This window comes from Nicotiana attenuata, unplaced genomic scaffold (genome assembly GCF_001879085.1).
Source record: "Nicotiana attenuata strain UT unplaced genomic scaffold, NIATTr2, whole genome shotgun sequence".
In the NCBI taxonomy this organism is placed as follows: domain Eukaryota; kingdom Viridiplantae; phylum Streptophyta; class Magnoliopsida; order Solanales; family Solanaceae; genus Nicotiana; species Nicotiana attenuata.
In genome coordinates, this window is record NW_017670415.1 from 434,810 (window position 1) to 453,397 (window position 18,588).

Consider the following 18,588-nt stretch of genomic DNA (forward strand, 5'->3'; position numbering starts at 1 on the left):
GGGGGTTGATAACGGTGGTTTTGCGACAGCTTTCGCGCAGTTCGGTTATTCCCCCGAGTACCTGCTACCTCCCCCACCAGCATAGCACAGGTACAGGGTTCTACCCACCAAGGCTTATGCAGATGGGAAAAATCATCTACTATTTTGTCTCTGCTGGGATTTAAACCCTGGTCTATAAGATTTGCACCAACTTCATTGACCACTAGGCCACACTCTTGGGTGCCCCTTCTATCGAATCGTTTTAAAAGGAAATCAACCAATTAGTTACCATTAATTCGAAAGGACAATTACATGCGAGGTTCCACATGATATTTTGAAAAATTAATTTGGTAGTGAAGTTTGAACCAAATTGGCGCAATAGCGCATAATGGTTACAGAGGTTTCATATAGCCCACCCAACTGTTTGAGATCAAGTTATAGCTGAATGGACTTTGGTTGAGGCAGACTAAATTTTTATAAGTCATTTTAACATCAAAGCTCGATAACAAATAGTTATAACATCTAATCACATCCAACAATGTATATAATCAAAGCGAATGTCACAATAATTTCAACATCAACCCTGAATTCCCTCTCCCCTTCACCCCACCAAAAAGAAAAAAGAAACTGTGATATCAAACTTGGGAATTTGCAAATGTGTAATTGGAGAGAATGGAACAACATTAATTAGCCAATGAACTCAACAGCCTGCCAAAGGGATACTTGATTTAGTAGCTTAGTAGCCTCTTTTGGTGGATTAAGAGACATGTTTGGCCAGCAGACTTCGAAGATTCTTTAGCAGATAAATGACAGTTTAAACGAAGATATAACAGCTCAAAGGAAACTTGAAAGATTAGGTAAAACTCAGACCGGGCATTAAGCAAACAAGAAAAGGAAAAAGTTTTCTTCAGCCCATCACGAAAATATACAGAGCAGGGGTATGCACAGTATATGCAAACTAACCACATTATGGCAGTTTCAGTTAGACACTATGCTTTTATCAACTATTGAAGGCTCCAATCATTTAAAAGAGTTTCTCTTCTTTTAGGATCAAAGACTGAGCAACAATACCTCAGAGTCTCTTGAACCAAGCAAGCTTCTGTCATTTATATTTCCAGATCCAATCAAGGCTGTATGGTCATCGACAATCATGATCTTGCTATGCACATATACCTGGAGAAAGAGTGACATAAGTTCACCATCAACTGGACATTCCCACATAAGCTAAATGAAAAAAGGGAACCAATTAATCACTTTATATTCCGACTGACAAAATCACTAATGATCTTAAGTTCAGATCTTTGGTTTTAAACATCACATCAGCTCTTCTTAAAGGCCAAGGAAACAACTGCAAACATGATTATGCACAAGAACTACATAATAACCAGTAAATGTAGCTAAGGTTGAGTAGAGCAAGGCCTAGTGAGGAAGTAACATTTTTGGAATGGCAATGCAGTTTTTCCCAGGGTTCTTTAAACTTCTAATTGTGTCCATAGGATTTGGATTAAAAATAATCATTTTGACGGAAGCTGAAAGATACCGTTTCAAAAGACGGTTTGCCCACTATCAAAAGTAAAATATAAAACACTGTTTGAGGTAAGTTTTATTTTTTTTTAGAGATTAGAAGTGCTTGAAAAGATTACTTTACTAAAAGCAAAAACACACCAAAGTTGTGATATAAACCTGAGTAGTACTTTTCCTGAAAGCACCATTATGGAGATCACTTCACCTAAAGAAATCCTGCTAAAAAGGGGGCCTAAAATGTAAAAGCATGATGCTATTTCAGGCAAAAAGATTTCTCCTGAACTGATCTCAGATCTGTTCAGCAAACAATATTGGCTTTTGATTTAATTTCCTAAATAAAGTAAACACCCTAAAGAAAAGGGTCTTGACAGAATAGCAATGGCTCTACCTATGCAGTGTTCTTGTCTAATTGACAAATTTTCTTGTTTAGCATGTTGGAGGTACCTCTGCCAAAGCATTGTCTCAAGCAGGACTCTTGGATTCGCCATCTCAACCCCCCTCCCCCTCCCCCCCTCTTCCCTTCTCCATAACAAAGACAATCTTTTTACTAATAGTAAAACTACATGTCTTGAAGACTGTCATTCTTGATTTACCCACTGTACAAGGCCTATCAAAGCTAAATGCTTACTTAATCTTTTTTGTTGGACCAAGTTGTCCCCATTAATTAGTACTGGACACTTTTTGGACTTTGTTAGCTCTCTTATCCTAGACTGACACTTTGTATAGAGGCTTACTACTCTTCTTCGTCTATTGCTTACTGTCCCCTGTAACTATGCTCCTTGTAACTATGCATCTCCTTAATGCCTCTTTTAATGAAACACTTTACTCCACAAAAAAAAGGCCTAGCGAAGGAATAGATGCACATCGTACAAGCCTTAGCCCTAGAACACTAAGCAGCAGTTCTGATGCCTAGACACATGAGAATAGAGGTGCAACTCATACACAACCACCCAGTTGTAAGATACGTTTTGACATTGCCGACATAAACTTCACAACCATAGAAGATAGTATTACAAACCAGATGACATAACAGCCTAAACTTCTAGAAAGATGTCTTGTGACTATCAGGACATGGAAAGGGAAGTCTTCACGATTCATGGAGTGTGTTAAGAATCTAGGAGGAATGATGGAAGGATACCTGGCTAGATGCAATAGGACCACCATCAAAGAGTCTTCCATAAGCTCTGAGACCATAAAATGATATGTAGTCGTGCATTCTAGATCCCATGAGATCATTAAGATTATGCAGTATCGAATTAGATCCCCTGCATATTGTTCGATATTGCCAATGCATAATAGCTCTAACTGAAGCAGCACCACTATCATCCAGACCACCCTGTTGTAATTTAATCCTTAGTAGAAAAATATAAACATCCACAAGGAAAATGTAGGTCAGTCTAGTAGCACTGTTACCTGGAATCCAGGAAGAAGCGGTATCACAACGATAACCCTGAAGGACTTCTTTTCATTATAAGCTCGCATAATACGCCTGTATAGTGCTTCCAAAACACGATTTTTTATAATTTCATCCCCAGATAGACCAGAAATGAAAAATTGATTCTGAAACAAATTTATAATACAGTGTCAGATACACTGAATGGTTGCTCAAAATCAGTAAACCAAGAAAATAAGGTTGTTCACAGTTAACCGTAAATGAAAATTTATCATTAGGAGAAAGAAATAGAAAGCACAACTCTAAGGCAATTCATAGTTGGTCTAACAACATATCTTTTATTCAAAATTCAGCATTACTATTTACTACTATAGGAATATGATAGTTGAGTCATCTTCCACATACTCAAACCATATTGTAACTCTCCAAGTTGAAGCATAAAGTAGTCAATAGACCTTTAAAGCTGATTATAAGGTACTTCAACCATCGATTATGTCTACAGTACCACATTTTCCAATCCTACATATATGGCTTGCTAAACAATGATATGCTAATATGTACTTCCCTTGCAATCACAATCTGAAATTGATTACGATGAAATCGGGCAAAGAACTGGAAAAAGAGCGCTACAACTAGATCACATAAGGACGTGGGACGTAATCACCAACTGATCCAGGAAAATTTTACTTAGCCTAAGAGTCTAAAAGGCATAATAGGAGTCATGTCATAAAGATATTAGCATGTGAACTCAAGACTGTGTCGTCCCTAAGGTGGATAAATATTATCGAAACAATCATTAAAAAAATTTAAGCTCTCAAGGTAAAATAACATGACTTGAACTTCCATCAGATTATTACAGATGTCAAACTTTAAAGTTTCTCAATGAACAGATCCCAGGCTTGACTGCAGCAAGATATCGGAGGAATATGAGAAACCATCAACTGACTATAGCCTCCACCACAGGCAAAAAAGAAAACTTAAAAAAAAAAAAAGAAAAAAAAAAGTGAAGTTTGGATTCATGCATAGAGTCAATAATATAATAAAGTTGCAGTGTATTAACTATTAAAGCAATACAACTTTGAGAATATTTCCAGCAAAGACACCAAATTCATGCTTGCATAATATCAGAACAGAAACAACTTATGTTTTAGGCTAAAGGAAAAGAATGTTCAAGCAAAACCACTCCTGCTACTTTATAACTAAAGGCTAAGACAGTATCCTTCTTAAGAACAAGTTGGGGAGGACAAGTGGTAGCAGTGCCAAACAACAATCTGCATGCAAGAGTAGAGTATTCTGATGCAAATTCTCTACTTCTTGGTATAGTTCTTGTATACGGGAGTTTTCTCCCTTTTGATTAATACAATTTACCTTATCAAAAAGGAGTAGAGTATTCTAAGGAAAAAACAAACTGCACATCCTAATTTAGCCAATGGGCACCAGCTAATATGACGGTTCATCAACGAGAACCATACCTCTATGTAAACAAAATGTTCAGCCTTTTCGATAAGGGAGCAGTAAGCATTGTGTATGCTTTCTTCAATTTGACTTGTTCCAGCTGACCATTGACTGACACTCCTTATAACCTGAAAGCAAATATCTTATTAACTGTATGACAAATCAAAGACCCCATCCAAAATAAAACCATCGCATGTAATTATAAAGGGATTCAAACCAACAACAACTGGATATTCGATATGCATTACTGAAGCGAACTACAATCCTTAAAAAAAACCATCTGTATGGCTCAATTATATTTTTAACCACAAAGACTTGGAGTGATTACTTATACAAAGAATAAAACATCACATCTAGAAGCGCATAGAGTGAGATTAAGGACAGAAGAAACTTAACTGTTACAGTATCTACATAGGCACATTATTCTATATCAAGCAGTGCATAGTAGTCACTCATGACGGTATATGAGCACAGGCACCCATGAAAACTCTTTAACATGAGATGTTCCAATTTCATCTGCTTTTTAGCAACCAGAAAAAGAAAGATGCTCAACAAGGATGCAGCTAGGTATGCAGATGGAGCTGCGGATAGAGATAGGTGACTCAAGCCTGTCACCACTCAGCTGGCATCGTCACATCTTTTATCGCTTATTTACTTTTTCACTAACCTTTTTAGGTTATGATTCCAGAGCACTTCACATTCATCACTGCACCACTTATTTGGTCAGAATGTCGTCAATTGCTGTTCTGTTACTTGCATAAGAATTTGATTTCGTCTCACCTTCTAATTCTATGTGTAACCCTGTATGGTTGTATTCACACGGGAAAAGAAGAGAATAGATCTACCATTTCTACCGACTATCCTAATTTAAACCATGGAATGAAGCCTTTTCTCTAAAAGAATGCTCATTCATTCATTTCTATGAAAATTTACATTGACCAAAATCTTTTTGTATCTATACAATTAGATATTATAAGAAGTTGGACCTGGTAAATCGTCAAAATGAGGAAATACCTATTCCATCTCCATCAATAGTCGACCCCCAGTGTTTAATTGGCCAGTAATAGGTATTTTATGACATCAAAACTTCAACAATTCCATTACATCTTTTGTCTTTGATAACCGGCAGCGAGCCAGTAAAGCACTAGACCAAAGCCCATGACGTGTGTCTAACCCATATATCAGGCGTTGTGTTCTTACCCACTAGACCAAAGCCCCGGGGGCAACAGTTCCATTATATCTTTCTATAAGTCGACAAAACTTAGGCTCCGTAGATGTGTTTCTACCACTCAAAAGTCTCTCCCAAGAAGAATCCACACTTGGACTTTCCTACATTCTCAGTTGATATGAATTGTCAGCAATTGAGTTACAAAAGATACTTCAGAGTCAGATTGTGTACTTGGGAAAGCCGAAAGGTGTAAACCCACTGGACTTGAAACCCATTGTTTTTACTTGACAATGACAAGAATCCTCTCAACCTATGTTGCTCGGACTCTCCGAAAATTTCTCCGGGTGCGTGTCGGATCCTTCAAAAGTAGTGTATTTTTGGAGGATCCGACACGGGTGCGGCAGCATTTTGGAGAGTCCGCGCAACATAGCTCTCAACCTCTCTTGTGTGTTTCCTGAAGCTAGAAAAAAGGAATAGAAAAGAAGGAAAGGTGTAAAAAATTCCCTTTTAACTTGTTTGGTTTGAACAGATAATGAAGAAAGAAAATAAAGGGAAGACATCATTGTCCACTGGGACCAACAAATTTAAATTCAAGAGAAAGAAAGGTGAAGTTTTTTCCTCTTTTCTTCTTTTCCACCCAAACTAAACAAAGAAAACAAAATGACTTATCTCCTTTTCTATCCTTTTAGTTTCCCTTCCTTTTTCCTAGTTTTTTTTAAGAAAGGAAAATTCATGAGATTCCTCTTCCAGCATAGTAAACAATCAATTTCCAAAACCAATTTTAAGGACTCTGAAACACCATTTCCTCAGTTTAAACAGTTGAAAGCTAGCAGGCATGCCAGCATGAAATTCTTAAAGTCAACTAAAAATATATGGAGAATTTTCTAAAACAGAAAATTCATGAGATTCCTTTTTTTTTTTTTTTTAAGAAAGGAAAATTCATGAGATTCCTCTTCCAGCAAAGTAAACAATCAATTTCCAAAACTAATTTTATTGGCAGTTTTAGAATTAGCTGGCAGCAGACATACAGATGGTTCATTCAACAATAACTACACCTCAATCTCAAACATGTTGGGCTTGGCTGTATATATCCTCATTGACCATGTTCCCCATTTAAATTAATTTCACGCCAACACACACAGATGGTTCATTACACCAGAAAATATAGCAAAGACAAACAAAGAAGAAGAAGAAACTTGGAGAAACTGAAAAAATTGACATCCATAGATATGTAGGCATGGGCGGATTATAACTCACCTGGCAACGACATGAAACACGAGGACCAACTTGCCCACTTTCTTCAAGGGAAACAATTTGATCGCCTCTCTCCTGTGTTTCCCACCAATCTTTGTCCGACTTCTTCATGCCAGACTGCACCAAATTTGAAGATAGCTCCAGATTTTGGTCCAAATCATCCACAAATCCTTTCATTGGTAAATCTGGCACTAGAGGTTCTACTCGGGTCCTCCGGAAAGAGAAAGGGATTCTGCTAGACCTGCTCCGCTGATCATGAAAACCATTCCCTGTATGGAAGCCATTTATTTTTAGCTCTTCCTTAAAACTTTCACCCCCTTCAGCTTCCTGAGGCATAAGCAAAGGAATGTCTTGGGAAGAAGACCCTGAAGAAAATGAATCATGTCTTTTGATTTTTTTATGAGGAAGAGCAACACCATTACTTCCACTGTCCATCTCGTCGCTCATTCCCATGTAATGAGGAATAACCATGTGGTGCTGAGGCATAAGCAGCGGAATTGCTTGCTCACGTGGAGCTTTGTTCCTCTGAGGAATTGCAGGAAAATTCAATATGATAATACAATCACAACCAAGAAAGAAAAATATGCTTACAACAAATATGAACCTTCGCATAATTCCAGCGCTGAACAAAGTGTCGAGCAACATCACGACACGGCGGTCCCCAGAGGGCACAATGGACATCATGCCATGGCATGCGTGGATATCTATTCCGATCCAATTCATCCTTCATGGTATCTTCCCAGGAATTTGGTTCAGATTCCCTGAATGTTGTATTACATGAGCAACTAGCGTTCAAGCAGAAGTAATTTCTTAGAGCTGGACTACAAAGATGATCAATTTTCACATTGGTTCTCAAAGGAAAAGGTGTGAAGAATGAATAAGAGGAACTCGTCTACTGGCTTTTTGAAATGGGAAAAGCATTAATCTAAAATAACCAATCAACCGCATGGCTTTCATCACCTATCATAGAGCAGTATTACTTGGGCCAGAAATGAATTAAGTAAACTTATGCCCAGTATATCCTTAGTAGTAACTTCCCATTTATTTGTTTAGAGGGACTGAAGTTCTTATTTCAAATCCAGCTTCAAGCCTTTAAATAGAATCTGTTAGAATATGAAGTGTTAGTGTCTTAAAATGTTAGAAAGCAGAGGTTGGTGTTAAGTTAGTCCCTCAAATTAATATAATGTGTGAACGTATCTCACACCTACTTGTAGGTGTATCTTGTATTCCAATCATCTCTCTCCTTTTATAGTTTTACTACTCTTGCCTCTTTCTTAACCTCACGGCATAATGCCTCTTCTCAGAGACCAGTCCAATGGATGCTGTGCATAAGATCATTGTTCCTACCAACTTTTCAAGAGAATTTCGAGTGATCAAAACTTTTTTTTCAGGCATTAAAGGACAAAATTAACGCAATCTTCCGATGAGTTTATTCTTCTTTCTTCTTGTTGAGTTCTTCAAAATAAGAAGACGCAAGATGGTTTCCTTTCCCCAACTTAAGTTAATAGAGAGTGGTGTCAGAATATCAGGAAATTGGTGTGTTAGAGCTAGTGCCGAATCACTCCTCATTGAATGAATATAAGATGTGAAATCTATCTCACATTTATGCAGAGTTTCGTCTTGTATTCCTTTCTCATCAAGTTAAGTTTCGTCTTGTATTCCTTTCTCATCAAGTTAGCTATTTATTCTCTTCCCTTCCCTTCTGTTATTTTCTCACATAACCATGTCTTTCTATTGTTGATTACACAGCTTTAAAAGTCACACCTCAGTTCTCTATGTCTAAAGCAAAAAAAAAGATAGCAGACTGACGGGTTATCTGCACTAAGGGAGTACCAAATGGATTATATTGTACTGCTGTCAGTAGTACAGAGTATTTCACCATTTTCCCTAAGCTGATACTTGAGCTACAAATAATTTAGAATTTCTATACAATAATCTCTTAATTATGTGCACCCTGAAAATAAACAAATATTCTAGGGAAAGTTTACCATTTTAGTACTCCCTCTGTTTCAATTTATGTGGACCTATTTGACTGGGCACAGAGTTTAAGAAAAGAGAGAAAGACTTTTGAACTTGTGTAAAATGAGGCACATATATTTTGTGTGGCTATAAATCATTGCATAAAGGTAAATTGTTTCCAAATCAAGAAAGGGGTCATTCTTTTTGGCACAGACTAAGAGCCCGTTTGGATTGGCTTAAAAAAATGGCTTTTAAGCACAAGTGCTTAAAAGTAACTTTTAAGTGCTGGAGCTTGTTTTATAAATAAGCAGTTACATGTTTGGATAAAAGTGCTGAAACTTAAAAAAAAGTTATTGAAGTGTTTGGTAAATAAGTGCTGGTAAGCACTTTTTTCTGTTAAAAGACAAAAATATCGCATAAAAACAAATCAAAAACCTACATCTTCCTCTTGCTTACCAAACAAAGACGAAATCAAAGGACATGGTCATATATTTGAAAAATGGAAATAGACTACTGCCCATTACGATACGGACATTGAAACTTTATGTAAAAATTACAGAAGCAGATTCCTCCACCAAATGTTGAGGAAAAGGGTATTTGTATTTTAATGTTATGTTAAAAAAAAAAGGAGCATTTATAACAGGAAAATAGAAGTGTAGAAAAGCATGAATATCACATAGGAAAGGTGAACGTGTGGGTGAGAATAGAAGATAAAGGAGAAGAAGAGGAAAGAAGATGAACAGAAAGTGAGCAGTTGGATGTTTTAGGATTTATTTGATGAGGGTAGTTTTGGGATTAGAAAAAGCTATAAGGGACAAGTAAGTAATTTCGTTGGTCAAAATAAGATGGCTTTTAAGCCAAAAACGGAGAAGTTAGGATATCCTAACTTGTGGCTTTTAGCTTTTTTTAAGCTACTTTTAACTTTTTTTAAGATGTTTTTTATTTTGCCAAACACTTCAGTTACCTAAAAATGGCTTAAAAGCTGGTTTGACCAGCTTTTAAGCCAATCCAAACAGGCTCTAAAAAGGAGATAGGTTCATATATATTGAAACGGATGGAGTATACATTTCTTTAAAAAAAACTAAAATGGGATTTAGACATTGCTCGGAGTTCCGCATTTGACTATCTATGACATTTCAAAGCAGAGTATGACTAGTTCCAAATAAAATGCAAAAATGCACTTTTCTTGACAAGTTAGTGCGGAAGAACACCTTGGATTGTAATAGTCTTTTCCAGGCCATATAAGAGATGGACAATCACCCACTTTGTGTTCAGATGAATCATAACGGCCAAAGCACAGGTCCAGTCCTCCGATAAAGCAAATCTGATTGTCAACAATGACAATTTTTTCATGATGGGACCTATATGTACCATACATAACCATTAGCTGTAAATAAAGATTAGCCAAAATTGCCAATAAGAATAACAAAAATAAGGCAATAAGTACGTCTAGGAAATACATACCATAGATACACACCACTTGAAAAATGATCCGGATAACGAAGCACCCTGACATTCTCATGGATGCCTAACAGCTTTCTCTTGCTATACACACTGTTGATTTTTAAAGCAATAGCAACCTCTTTGTATAGAAGGATGTAAATCTGCATCAGCAAATGAAGTAAAGCGTATTAGACTTCTATAATATGAAGAAAGCACGACATCACATGGAAAACAGACAAGAAAATAAGAAGTAACACCTAACTTTGGGAAAATACAGACCTCAATCAAGTGATATGCAACGACTATCACAAAAGATTTTACAAAATACTTGTGCTTAGAAATTCGAGCTGATGCAGGTTTGGCAGGTATTTACCTAAACCTATGGAACTTGGAAATGAAGCAACTGTTCTCCAACTCCCCCCCCCCCCAACCCAAACCACCAAAAAGGGGGTGACAGAGACAAGAAAAGAAAGACCACAACACTATCAGAACCAGAGATCCCTTACACAACATGATACTTCGAATAGAAAATATCACAAAAGAATCGGAGCATCACACAAGTAACTGCACATATATAAATCACTGAAAAATCTTGAATCTCTGTGTGTGTGTGGTGGGGGGGGGGGGGGGGGGTTGTAATCTGTTAGCAAAAGAACTGGTACATCATGAGGTACCAGCCATAAATAAATCATTCCAAAAGTTGAATTCTGGCAGGACTGATACATTAGTAGAATGAGATGCTAGTTATAATTAGTACATTCACACGGACACATCAATATTTTTATAACCGAAAATTAAACTTTGATTTGCAAGTTAAAATATTTCTCACACTAGAGTGGTAGAACCTTTCTCATTAAAAGCACATCACCTTTATTATAGAATAAGAAAGATAAGTCAAAAGAGCAAAACCAAAGACAATAAATCGTCCCCATTTTCATATTACATACTAATAAATCAGAACCTAATGAATCATTTATACAAGCTTTCATCACCAACCTGAACTCCTTGTTTTGCTTTGGCTTCCAGTAAAGCATCAAGCCGAGAGGGTGCATTAGGGTGAAAGGGACGTCGCATATAAAGTTCGGGGCACAGCCACCAGCCACACATAAAGATCTGTCAAAACAAGGAATCACCCAAAGATCTGTCAGAACAAGGAATCACCCAAATCCTTTCTTACTTTGAACATTTAGATAAAAATGACCTCTGTAACAAATTCAGACATAAATGCAGACCTCTGACTTTGCTTCTTCAATAGCCAACGCTATGGCTTCAAAAGCTGATTCACCATCAACAAACCACTGAGCCTGACTGCCATCCTCTGTCAAACCCCTAGGAGGAGCATAAGAACCAAAACGGTGCGGATGACACCAACCCTCAGGTGGCCTAAGCCCTGCATCGTTAATTGCTACTACCCAGTCTTTAACCTTTGCATTGCTCTTAGTCCTCAGTTTGATACACCTTGTACCACAAGATACCTGAGAAAAACGTATGCTGTAATACACAAGGTGGCATCCCAAGCATCTTTAACTAGTAGAAGTTACTAAATACAAGATCAGTGCCTCTAGAGGAATTGGCTGAATTGCCACTCTAAAGAATTTAGAGTAGTATTCTTCAAAATATCAGTTTATTTTTAAAAAAACACACCATAGTTTCAGAAGCTGCTTACCCTAAAATAGTGGCGTAAAGGGTTTCCATCCTTTATTTCTTTTGCTAAAGAAACGCGACCCTCTCCATTTCCATCAGAAGCTGGTAATACATCAAAAACTATTATATCTAACGGCTCGGGGTCAGATGGATCTTTGAGGAAAGCCAGGAATCCAGGTTTTAATACAGCCCACACCTGAAAAGAATCCAACCAAGAATCAAACAGGATATTTTCATCAAATTTTAGACAATTTACTCCATGCCCTAGAGGACCTGAAAACATTACTAGAAGATAAGAATAAGGCGCAAATCCTAAGGCATACGTAGAACTTGCCAGGATTCAGATATGACACAATGTCATATGTCATTTCGAAGCTCTATAAGCTCAATTGTAAAATCTTGGGAAAGAAAGATCCAGAAAAACACCCCCACTAACAGTAGAAATGCATACATAAAGCGTCACCAGCATAAGAAGAGAAAAATTCAGATCACTCAAACAAGCAAAATACACGAGGCTGAAAGAGAGAGTATCGAACTGCACTAGTCTTTTTCCAGTTAATGGAAATTGCCCAAAACTAGATGTCAAAATCAGTTACCTCAGCCCATCCACCAGTCCCTTACACCATGCCCAGAGTTCAAAGATAACATGGGAAGGGGCACAAACCAAAAGAATTGTGTCAATAATGACAGAACAAAAACTTCATTTATAGAGTAAACAAATATACTCTACTTGAAAACTTCAGGCCAAAAGAAGGCAGCTAATTTCAGTGTTGTTTCAGAACCAAGCACAAAATCAAACTAGAGATTTCCTAAAATTCCTCTTACAAATTTCAAGAAAGTTGCCTCATCAATGAATTTGCAAATCTTGAGTCTCAGAACCATTACTCTAGAGAAAGTGAAGGCTACTATTGCGGAAATCATCTCTATTTTAGTCATTAACGCTAACTGATACAGCTCCAAAGAAATTTGAAGCTTTCATGCTCCGTGACAATATAGTGCTTTCACACACCCCTGCGATAAAATAAAGTAAAATCTAGAAAATGTTTATTATTTAAAAATATATTTATATATGTGGAAATATGTGAAGAACTCTCAATTTTCACTATAGACTATTGTGCCTTCTAAGTTCTTTTTGCAAGTAAGAGATTAACCGACAAATTGACAGCTGTGAGGCTGAATGGATATGTGTAACCATCTTGCAACCAGTATGAGCCAAAAAGTAAGGCTACCTTCTGCCAGTTGTCTTTACAGCAACCAAACCACTGACATGAACAACATTTCCGACTATCATCGTGTCTTTGAATTTTTGGTAAGTGCTTCACCATAATATAGTCTTCTTTCAGCTTAGGACCATACTCTGGAGAAAAGGATAATTTAGAAACTTCCAGAAACCTGCACACCTGCAATTTAAATCCATTGAAATAAGGTATTGTCAGTGTCTATACATGTAACTTTTTTCTATCACACTTGACATCAATATAATTTGGGGAAAGAGTGTGTGCAGCATAACACATTGACTAAAAATACAGCTGCTGAGGCATCTTCAAGTACAAAACCAAGGTAAATTAACAAGTATATGTTAGAATATATTTCAACATACAGGAAGAGATATAATGTTGAAATCCTGCAAGATGGTCAAAAGGGATGAGAATCTAGAAAGTTAAGGCCATGACTCTTGATGTTGACTCTGCCGAGAAATGTTATTTCAATTAGAATTATCCACAATTCCCTATTGCGACTGCCGGCTAATAGCACGAAAAGAGATAATTCATATTTCACAAAGATGGCAAAGAGCATTTGGTTGATGTTTGGTTATGACCCAACTGAATCCTCTAAAAACATTTTTAGTCATCACTTCATTTCTTTCTTTTTTTCCATTGCGCTTAGATAAGAAGTCATTGATTCATTTCTGTGGAGGGCATTCATCTGTTCATTGCATAGAGAAGGCAAATCTTTTTGGGTGGATGGCGGTGGGGGAAATAAGTGCATATTCAAAGATCCTAGGTTTGGACTTTCCTTTGTAGTTATTACCCTTAGAAGAGTGAAAACATTCTCCCTAGAAGTGAAACTTCCAGATTGAATATCAACCACTAACCTTATCAGGTAGCTAAAACATTGGGAACTTGAAAATAAGATTCGTAATCTTTTACAGGCATAAATGGCAACTTTTTGATGGAGGAGGAGCACACATGGAACCTCAACTAAAATATGTCAACTCTTATTTACTAAAAATATACATGATGAAAAACTTTTTCTGGTATTGTCCGACGCGAATGAGAATGCCGTTCCTATGGTCTAGAGGATTTGTGTCGCTTTACAGGAACCATCTAAATTCCAAACGGACTATACAAGAAGGCCTGGATCAACGAGGTTCTGTTAGACATTGGTTAGATGGTAATGTCAGGGAGGTTCTTTCTCATGCATTTTCACATATAAGGGAAACGAGTCCTTTAAATACATCTTGAAGTTTATTTCATGGAAATCAATTATGTCAACAGCAAAACATCCTGTAAGCAGGGCAATAAACTTACCACCTTGAAACATTAGAAATAAAAGAGTCTACTCAGGGCAAGACATCTTGAGAAGTAGAGGAAGGTCCAGCAAGATTAGACATCACGGAACTAGGCACTAAGGCTAGATGTCATTAACGGGAGACCTCAGTAGGGCGAGGCCAAGTAAAAGGTAGTACTAAGAAACATCCGGTGTCCTCTACTTATGATTAAGGCGAAGAAGAAAGATTTGAGGATTCTTCAAGTAAAAAAAAAGAAAAAACAAAGCAAAGGAAAGCAAGAGAAAAACCACTTAAGGATACCTCCTGGGAATTGACAATATCTATGTTTCCAAGAAAGTGATTCAAATAACCCTGCATAGCAGTTTTTGCTCGATCTGACATTGAGTGTTGCCTTCCCAGGGTTGGCCGAATTATTGGCAAAGCAGCACTTGATGGAACATCTCTGAACAAAAAACCACCTGTAAGAACGATAACTATTATAACAGGAACTGATGTATTTAATGCTCCCCTTTTATCATGAGAAGTGGTTTTAGATGAGGAATCACCTATTTTTGAAACTTTCCTCAGCACGTAGGGGACTAGCCTCATCATCAGGTTCATCCTCATCTTGAATTACTGTTGTATGATCTCCTATCCCCAAGTTTTGGAGCCATTCTTTGACCTTTAAAAGAATGTGTCAGTCAGAATGTCGTGAAAAGTCCACCATAGCAACAGCTCTCAAATCAGAAGTGCGCTGCTATCAGATCTACAAGCGACTAATAATGTAGAACCAACAATATTTCACAGAAAAAGCCAAGTATACCTGCTCTTGCTTCTCATGAATCTCCTCAATGAATGCACGCTTCTTTAATGCAAAATGTAAATAAAATACATGTGACGCTTTCTTCACCAATTGCCACTTGAACTACAGGAATAGGAAAAAAAACATAACACTATTAGACGAAAATGCCTCAACTGAAAGAGATGGAGGACAGATATTTCGGGGAATATTCGGGGAATAAGGTCTCTCCGGAAGGATATCAAGGCCATTACAAAACAACTACTAAGTAAGAAATTGCTCTTTGAGCTCCAAATAACAAATGTTCTTAACAACCTTCTACTCTTCAATGTTAGACTTAGTGAGTTACTCCTTTCATGTCATTTATCACTCAGAATACATAATGTAAGGGAAATCAGATGTCAAAATTATTTAGCTCCAACAATTTCTAGTAGCAAATGCAAACCCTTTTCACTGAGAACAACAACAGCGCCTCAAACCCGAACGAGTTGGAGTCAGCTATATGAGTACTCTATATCCATTCTATGTTTTCTCATAATACACTTTGGCATACAAAAAATTAGCCCTTCTGACCTCAAAGATACGTCCTTTAGTTTAATCAAGACTAACATTGATGTTTGACAGCCTAAATTAACACAGAAACGACCTGCCCAAATGATCACCTAACAAAAACTCAACGATCCATTAGATATCCTAAATTCTTTTCAGCTTCTTTCTTTAGCGAAAAATCCACATTTAATGTCATCATCCAATTATAAGGTAATGTTATCGTCCAATTATGCTTCCAAAATAATGCTACTTATCCAAAATAAACAGATTTCGGAATTGACTGCCTACAATTATTATTTAACAAATCTGAGGGAATTTTAACAAAATCGCGAATCAAAATGATTTGAAATTAAGCTAAGGCGAAGTTAAATCGAGTGAAGAATAGATTAGTGCCTGTTTGTAATGGACTTCAATGGTATAAGTGAGAAGCATGGGGCTGATGTCGCCGGCGTCAGGACGAGAGACCTGAATGATTGTAGCCGAAGGCAATTCATCGAAAATTCGAGTTGATTCATGGCTACTATCCTGATGAAACGAGTAAAACGACGATAATGTTGATGGCTCCGGCTCCGATTGCATCTGCACGTACCGCGGTCCTCCTCCTCCTCCGCCGTCGCCCATCACCAACTGCTCCGTCGACGCCATTGGTTAAATATCGCAAAATCTTTTGTATGATTGGGGATCTAGAGAGAGAATTGAAGTGGGAAGGAGAATTGTTGTATTCTAGAGAGAATAGATAGAAGGTGAGAAACGGCATTGGTTTTTGATTCATTCAAGCTTCTTCTAAGAAGCAGTTGAAAGCAACAACGGGTCAATTTTCGTTTCTTTTATTTATTTATTTTTCTTTTTTGACTTTGGATAGTCTGAATTATATCCGGTTTGAGGAATTTATTACTGTTTTTTTTTAATTGGTAATGAACGATTTTATCATACAACAAGAATTAAGAGCTATTACAATGAGAGGTAAGTCTAGGTAACAAAGTGCATACAGTGTCTCTGTCTAGAACATGTGAAACAAAAGCGGGAGGGGATACATAAGTATGTAAAAAGCAAAAAAGTGCCCAAGTTACATCCATTCTTAGCTAATAGGTCTGCTACTCCATTAGCCTCTTTAAAGACGTGCTTCAAAGGTGGATCATTCGCCTTTCCCAATAGGTACCTGCAATCGTCAAGTAAATTTTGATAGAGACAGTTGTTAGATTTAAAAGGCTTATTAGTTCCAGACAATTAGTCACAAACTCACAATTACTATTGGGAGGAGGTTTTCCTTAATAGCTAATTTAACATCATGTAGCGGGGCCAGGATTTCCATGTATATGTTAGTAGCGTGTTCAATTATCATGTTAAAGCCCAAGGTCCACTGGCCCCTGCTATCCCTAAATACCCCTCCTACCCCTCTCACCCTTGGCAGGATCCATCTATATTAAGTTTATAGAAATTTGTGGCGGGGGGTTCCCATTTTACAAGGATCGTTTTCTTGGGAAGTTTTATACCTAGGTTTTTGCAATGTATAGGAATTCAACAGCTTTGCTAATGGGATGCTCTATGGACGGGGGGATTTGTTTCCTTGGAAGAGTATCCCATTCCTAAAGTTCCAGATATATCAAAGTAGGATAGGAAGTAGGACTGCCCAAGGAAGGTGACTATTAAAAGATTTCTTAGATGCAAGCTGTTTTTTAAGGCAATTAAACCAGGAGTCTTTATCCAAAGAGTTTCGAGGGAAGAGGTGGTCAGTTCTCGTTTGTGCTAGATGGATCTTGCGTAGTTGCAGCGGAAGAAGATGTGTTCAGAATCTTCTGTCTCCCTATTGCATATGCTACAGATGTCGTCATGAAATATTCCTCTTTAGGCTAGCATGTGTTTGGTGGGTTGCCTATTCCATATGACTGTCCATAGGAAGTATTTTAATTTGTTTATGGAATTAATTTTTCAGAGCTAGGAGTAGTCCTTGGTGTTTTCACTCCTATTGTCTGAGATTGCCTCATAAACGGCTTTGGTGGAGAAATAGTTGTGCTTTTTTGAGTCCCAAGCTAATGAATCCATTAAAGACAAGGATTGTTTAATGTATGTGCTCTTGATCTTGGAGACAATTTCTTGGGGGAATTCGAAGGATAGGTCTCTAAGGTCGAAGGTCCCATTTTTTATAATGCTGGCGAGTTTTAAGTTTTGATCCCTGGCAGGTAGGGGACCCTGAATATAGTCTCTCAGGGGTCCTAGCTGAGTTATCCACCTATCCTGCCAAACACTAATGGACATCCCATTACCTATAAGCCATTTGGAATTTGTATTACAAATTATAGAACCCTTCCTAATAACTTTCCAATCGTGGGAGCCTAGGTTTTACTTTTCCTATTGTCATATTTTCTAGATAGGTTTTTGACCCACAAAAGTCTCATTCTCTTTTTTATATCTCCAAGCTAATGCCGCATTAAAGGAGGAGTTTTTCCAGTGGGTGTTAGGGATGCCCAATCCTCCTTGTTTCTTTGGCATTGTGACTATGCTCCATCTAGCAAGGTGACATTTTTTTCTCTTCCGTGCTACCCCATAGGAAGTTTCTTTGGATAGAGTCGATTTTATTGAGGGTTGCTTTAGGAAGGTCATAAATCTGCATGACGTGATTGGGGATTGCGCTAAGGTTGCTTTGATAAGGGTTGATCTACCAGCCATATTTAGAAACTTAGTTTTCCAACCCTTTAGCCTAGTATTCATATGGTCTAAAATAAATTGGAAGTCTATTTTATTAGGGTTAGTATTAGGCATCGGGAATCCTAGGTATTTTCCGAAATTATTTGCATGTCTCATTGAGGAGCACTTGCTAACATGGTCTTTAATGTCTTCCGGGGTGTTCCTAGAGAATACAATTTTTGATTTCCCAAAATTAATGGTTTGACCTGAGGCCATACAGAATTTGTTGATAGTATCTATAATCG

General features: G+C 37.4%; 1 protein-coding gene across 2 annotated transcripts in view; it reads right to left on the reverse strand.

The window, feature by feature from the left end:
* The window catches only part of LOC109239118 (phospholipase D zeta 1), an 18,631-nt gene extending 2,197 nt beyond the window's left edge, over positions 1-16,434 (reverse strand). Inside the window, exons 1-16 of one of the 2 annotated variants that reach the window (XM_019405636.1) lie at positions 16,052-16,434; positions 15,134-15,235; positions 14,877-14,992; positions 14,632-14,773; positions 13,049-13,219; positions 11,842-12,015; positions 11,408-11,650; positions 11,172-11,288; positions 10,197-10,336; positions 9,944-10,093; positions 7,378-7,534; positions 6,777-7,298; positions 4,369-4,479; positions 2,917-3,063; positions 2,642-2,839; positions 1,051-1,152 (exon numbers count right to left, since the gene is read on the reverse strand). In XM_019405636.1, coding sequence (XP_019261181.1) covers positions 1,051-1,152; positions 2,642-2,839; positions 2,917-3,063; positions 4,369-4,479; positions 6,777-7,298; positions 7,378-7,534; positions 9,944-10,093; positions 10,197-10,336; positions 11,172-11,288; positions 11,408-11,650; positions 11,842-12,015; positions 13,049-13,219; positions 14,632-14,773; positions 14,877-14,992; positions 15,134-15,235; positions 16,052-16,303 — 2,844 coding nt within the window. In that variant the 5' untranslated portion in view covers positions 16,304-16,434. Of the gene's footprint in view, positions 1-1,050; positions 1,153-2,641; positions 2,840-2,916; positions 3,064-4,368; positions 4,480-6,776; positions 7,299-7,377; positions 7,535-9,943; positions 10,094-10,196; positions 10,337-11,171; positions 11,289-11,407; positions 11,651-11,841; positions 12,016-13,048; positions 13,220-14,631; positions 14,790-14,876; positions 14,993-15,133; positions 15,236-16,051 lie in introns of both variants that reach the window. The other variant, XM_019405637.1, reaches the window with a different exon arrangement.
* Between the last annotated feature and the right edge of the window lie 2,154 nt (positions 16,435-18,588).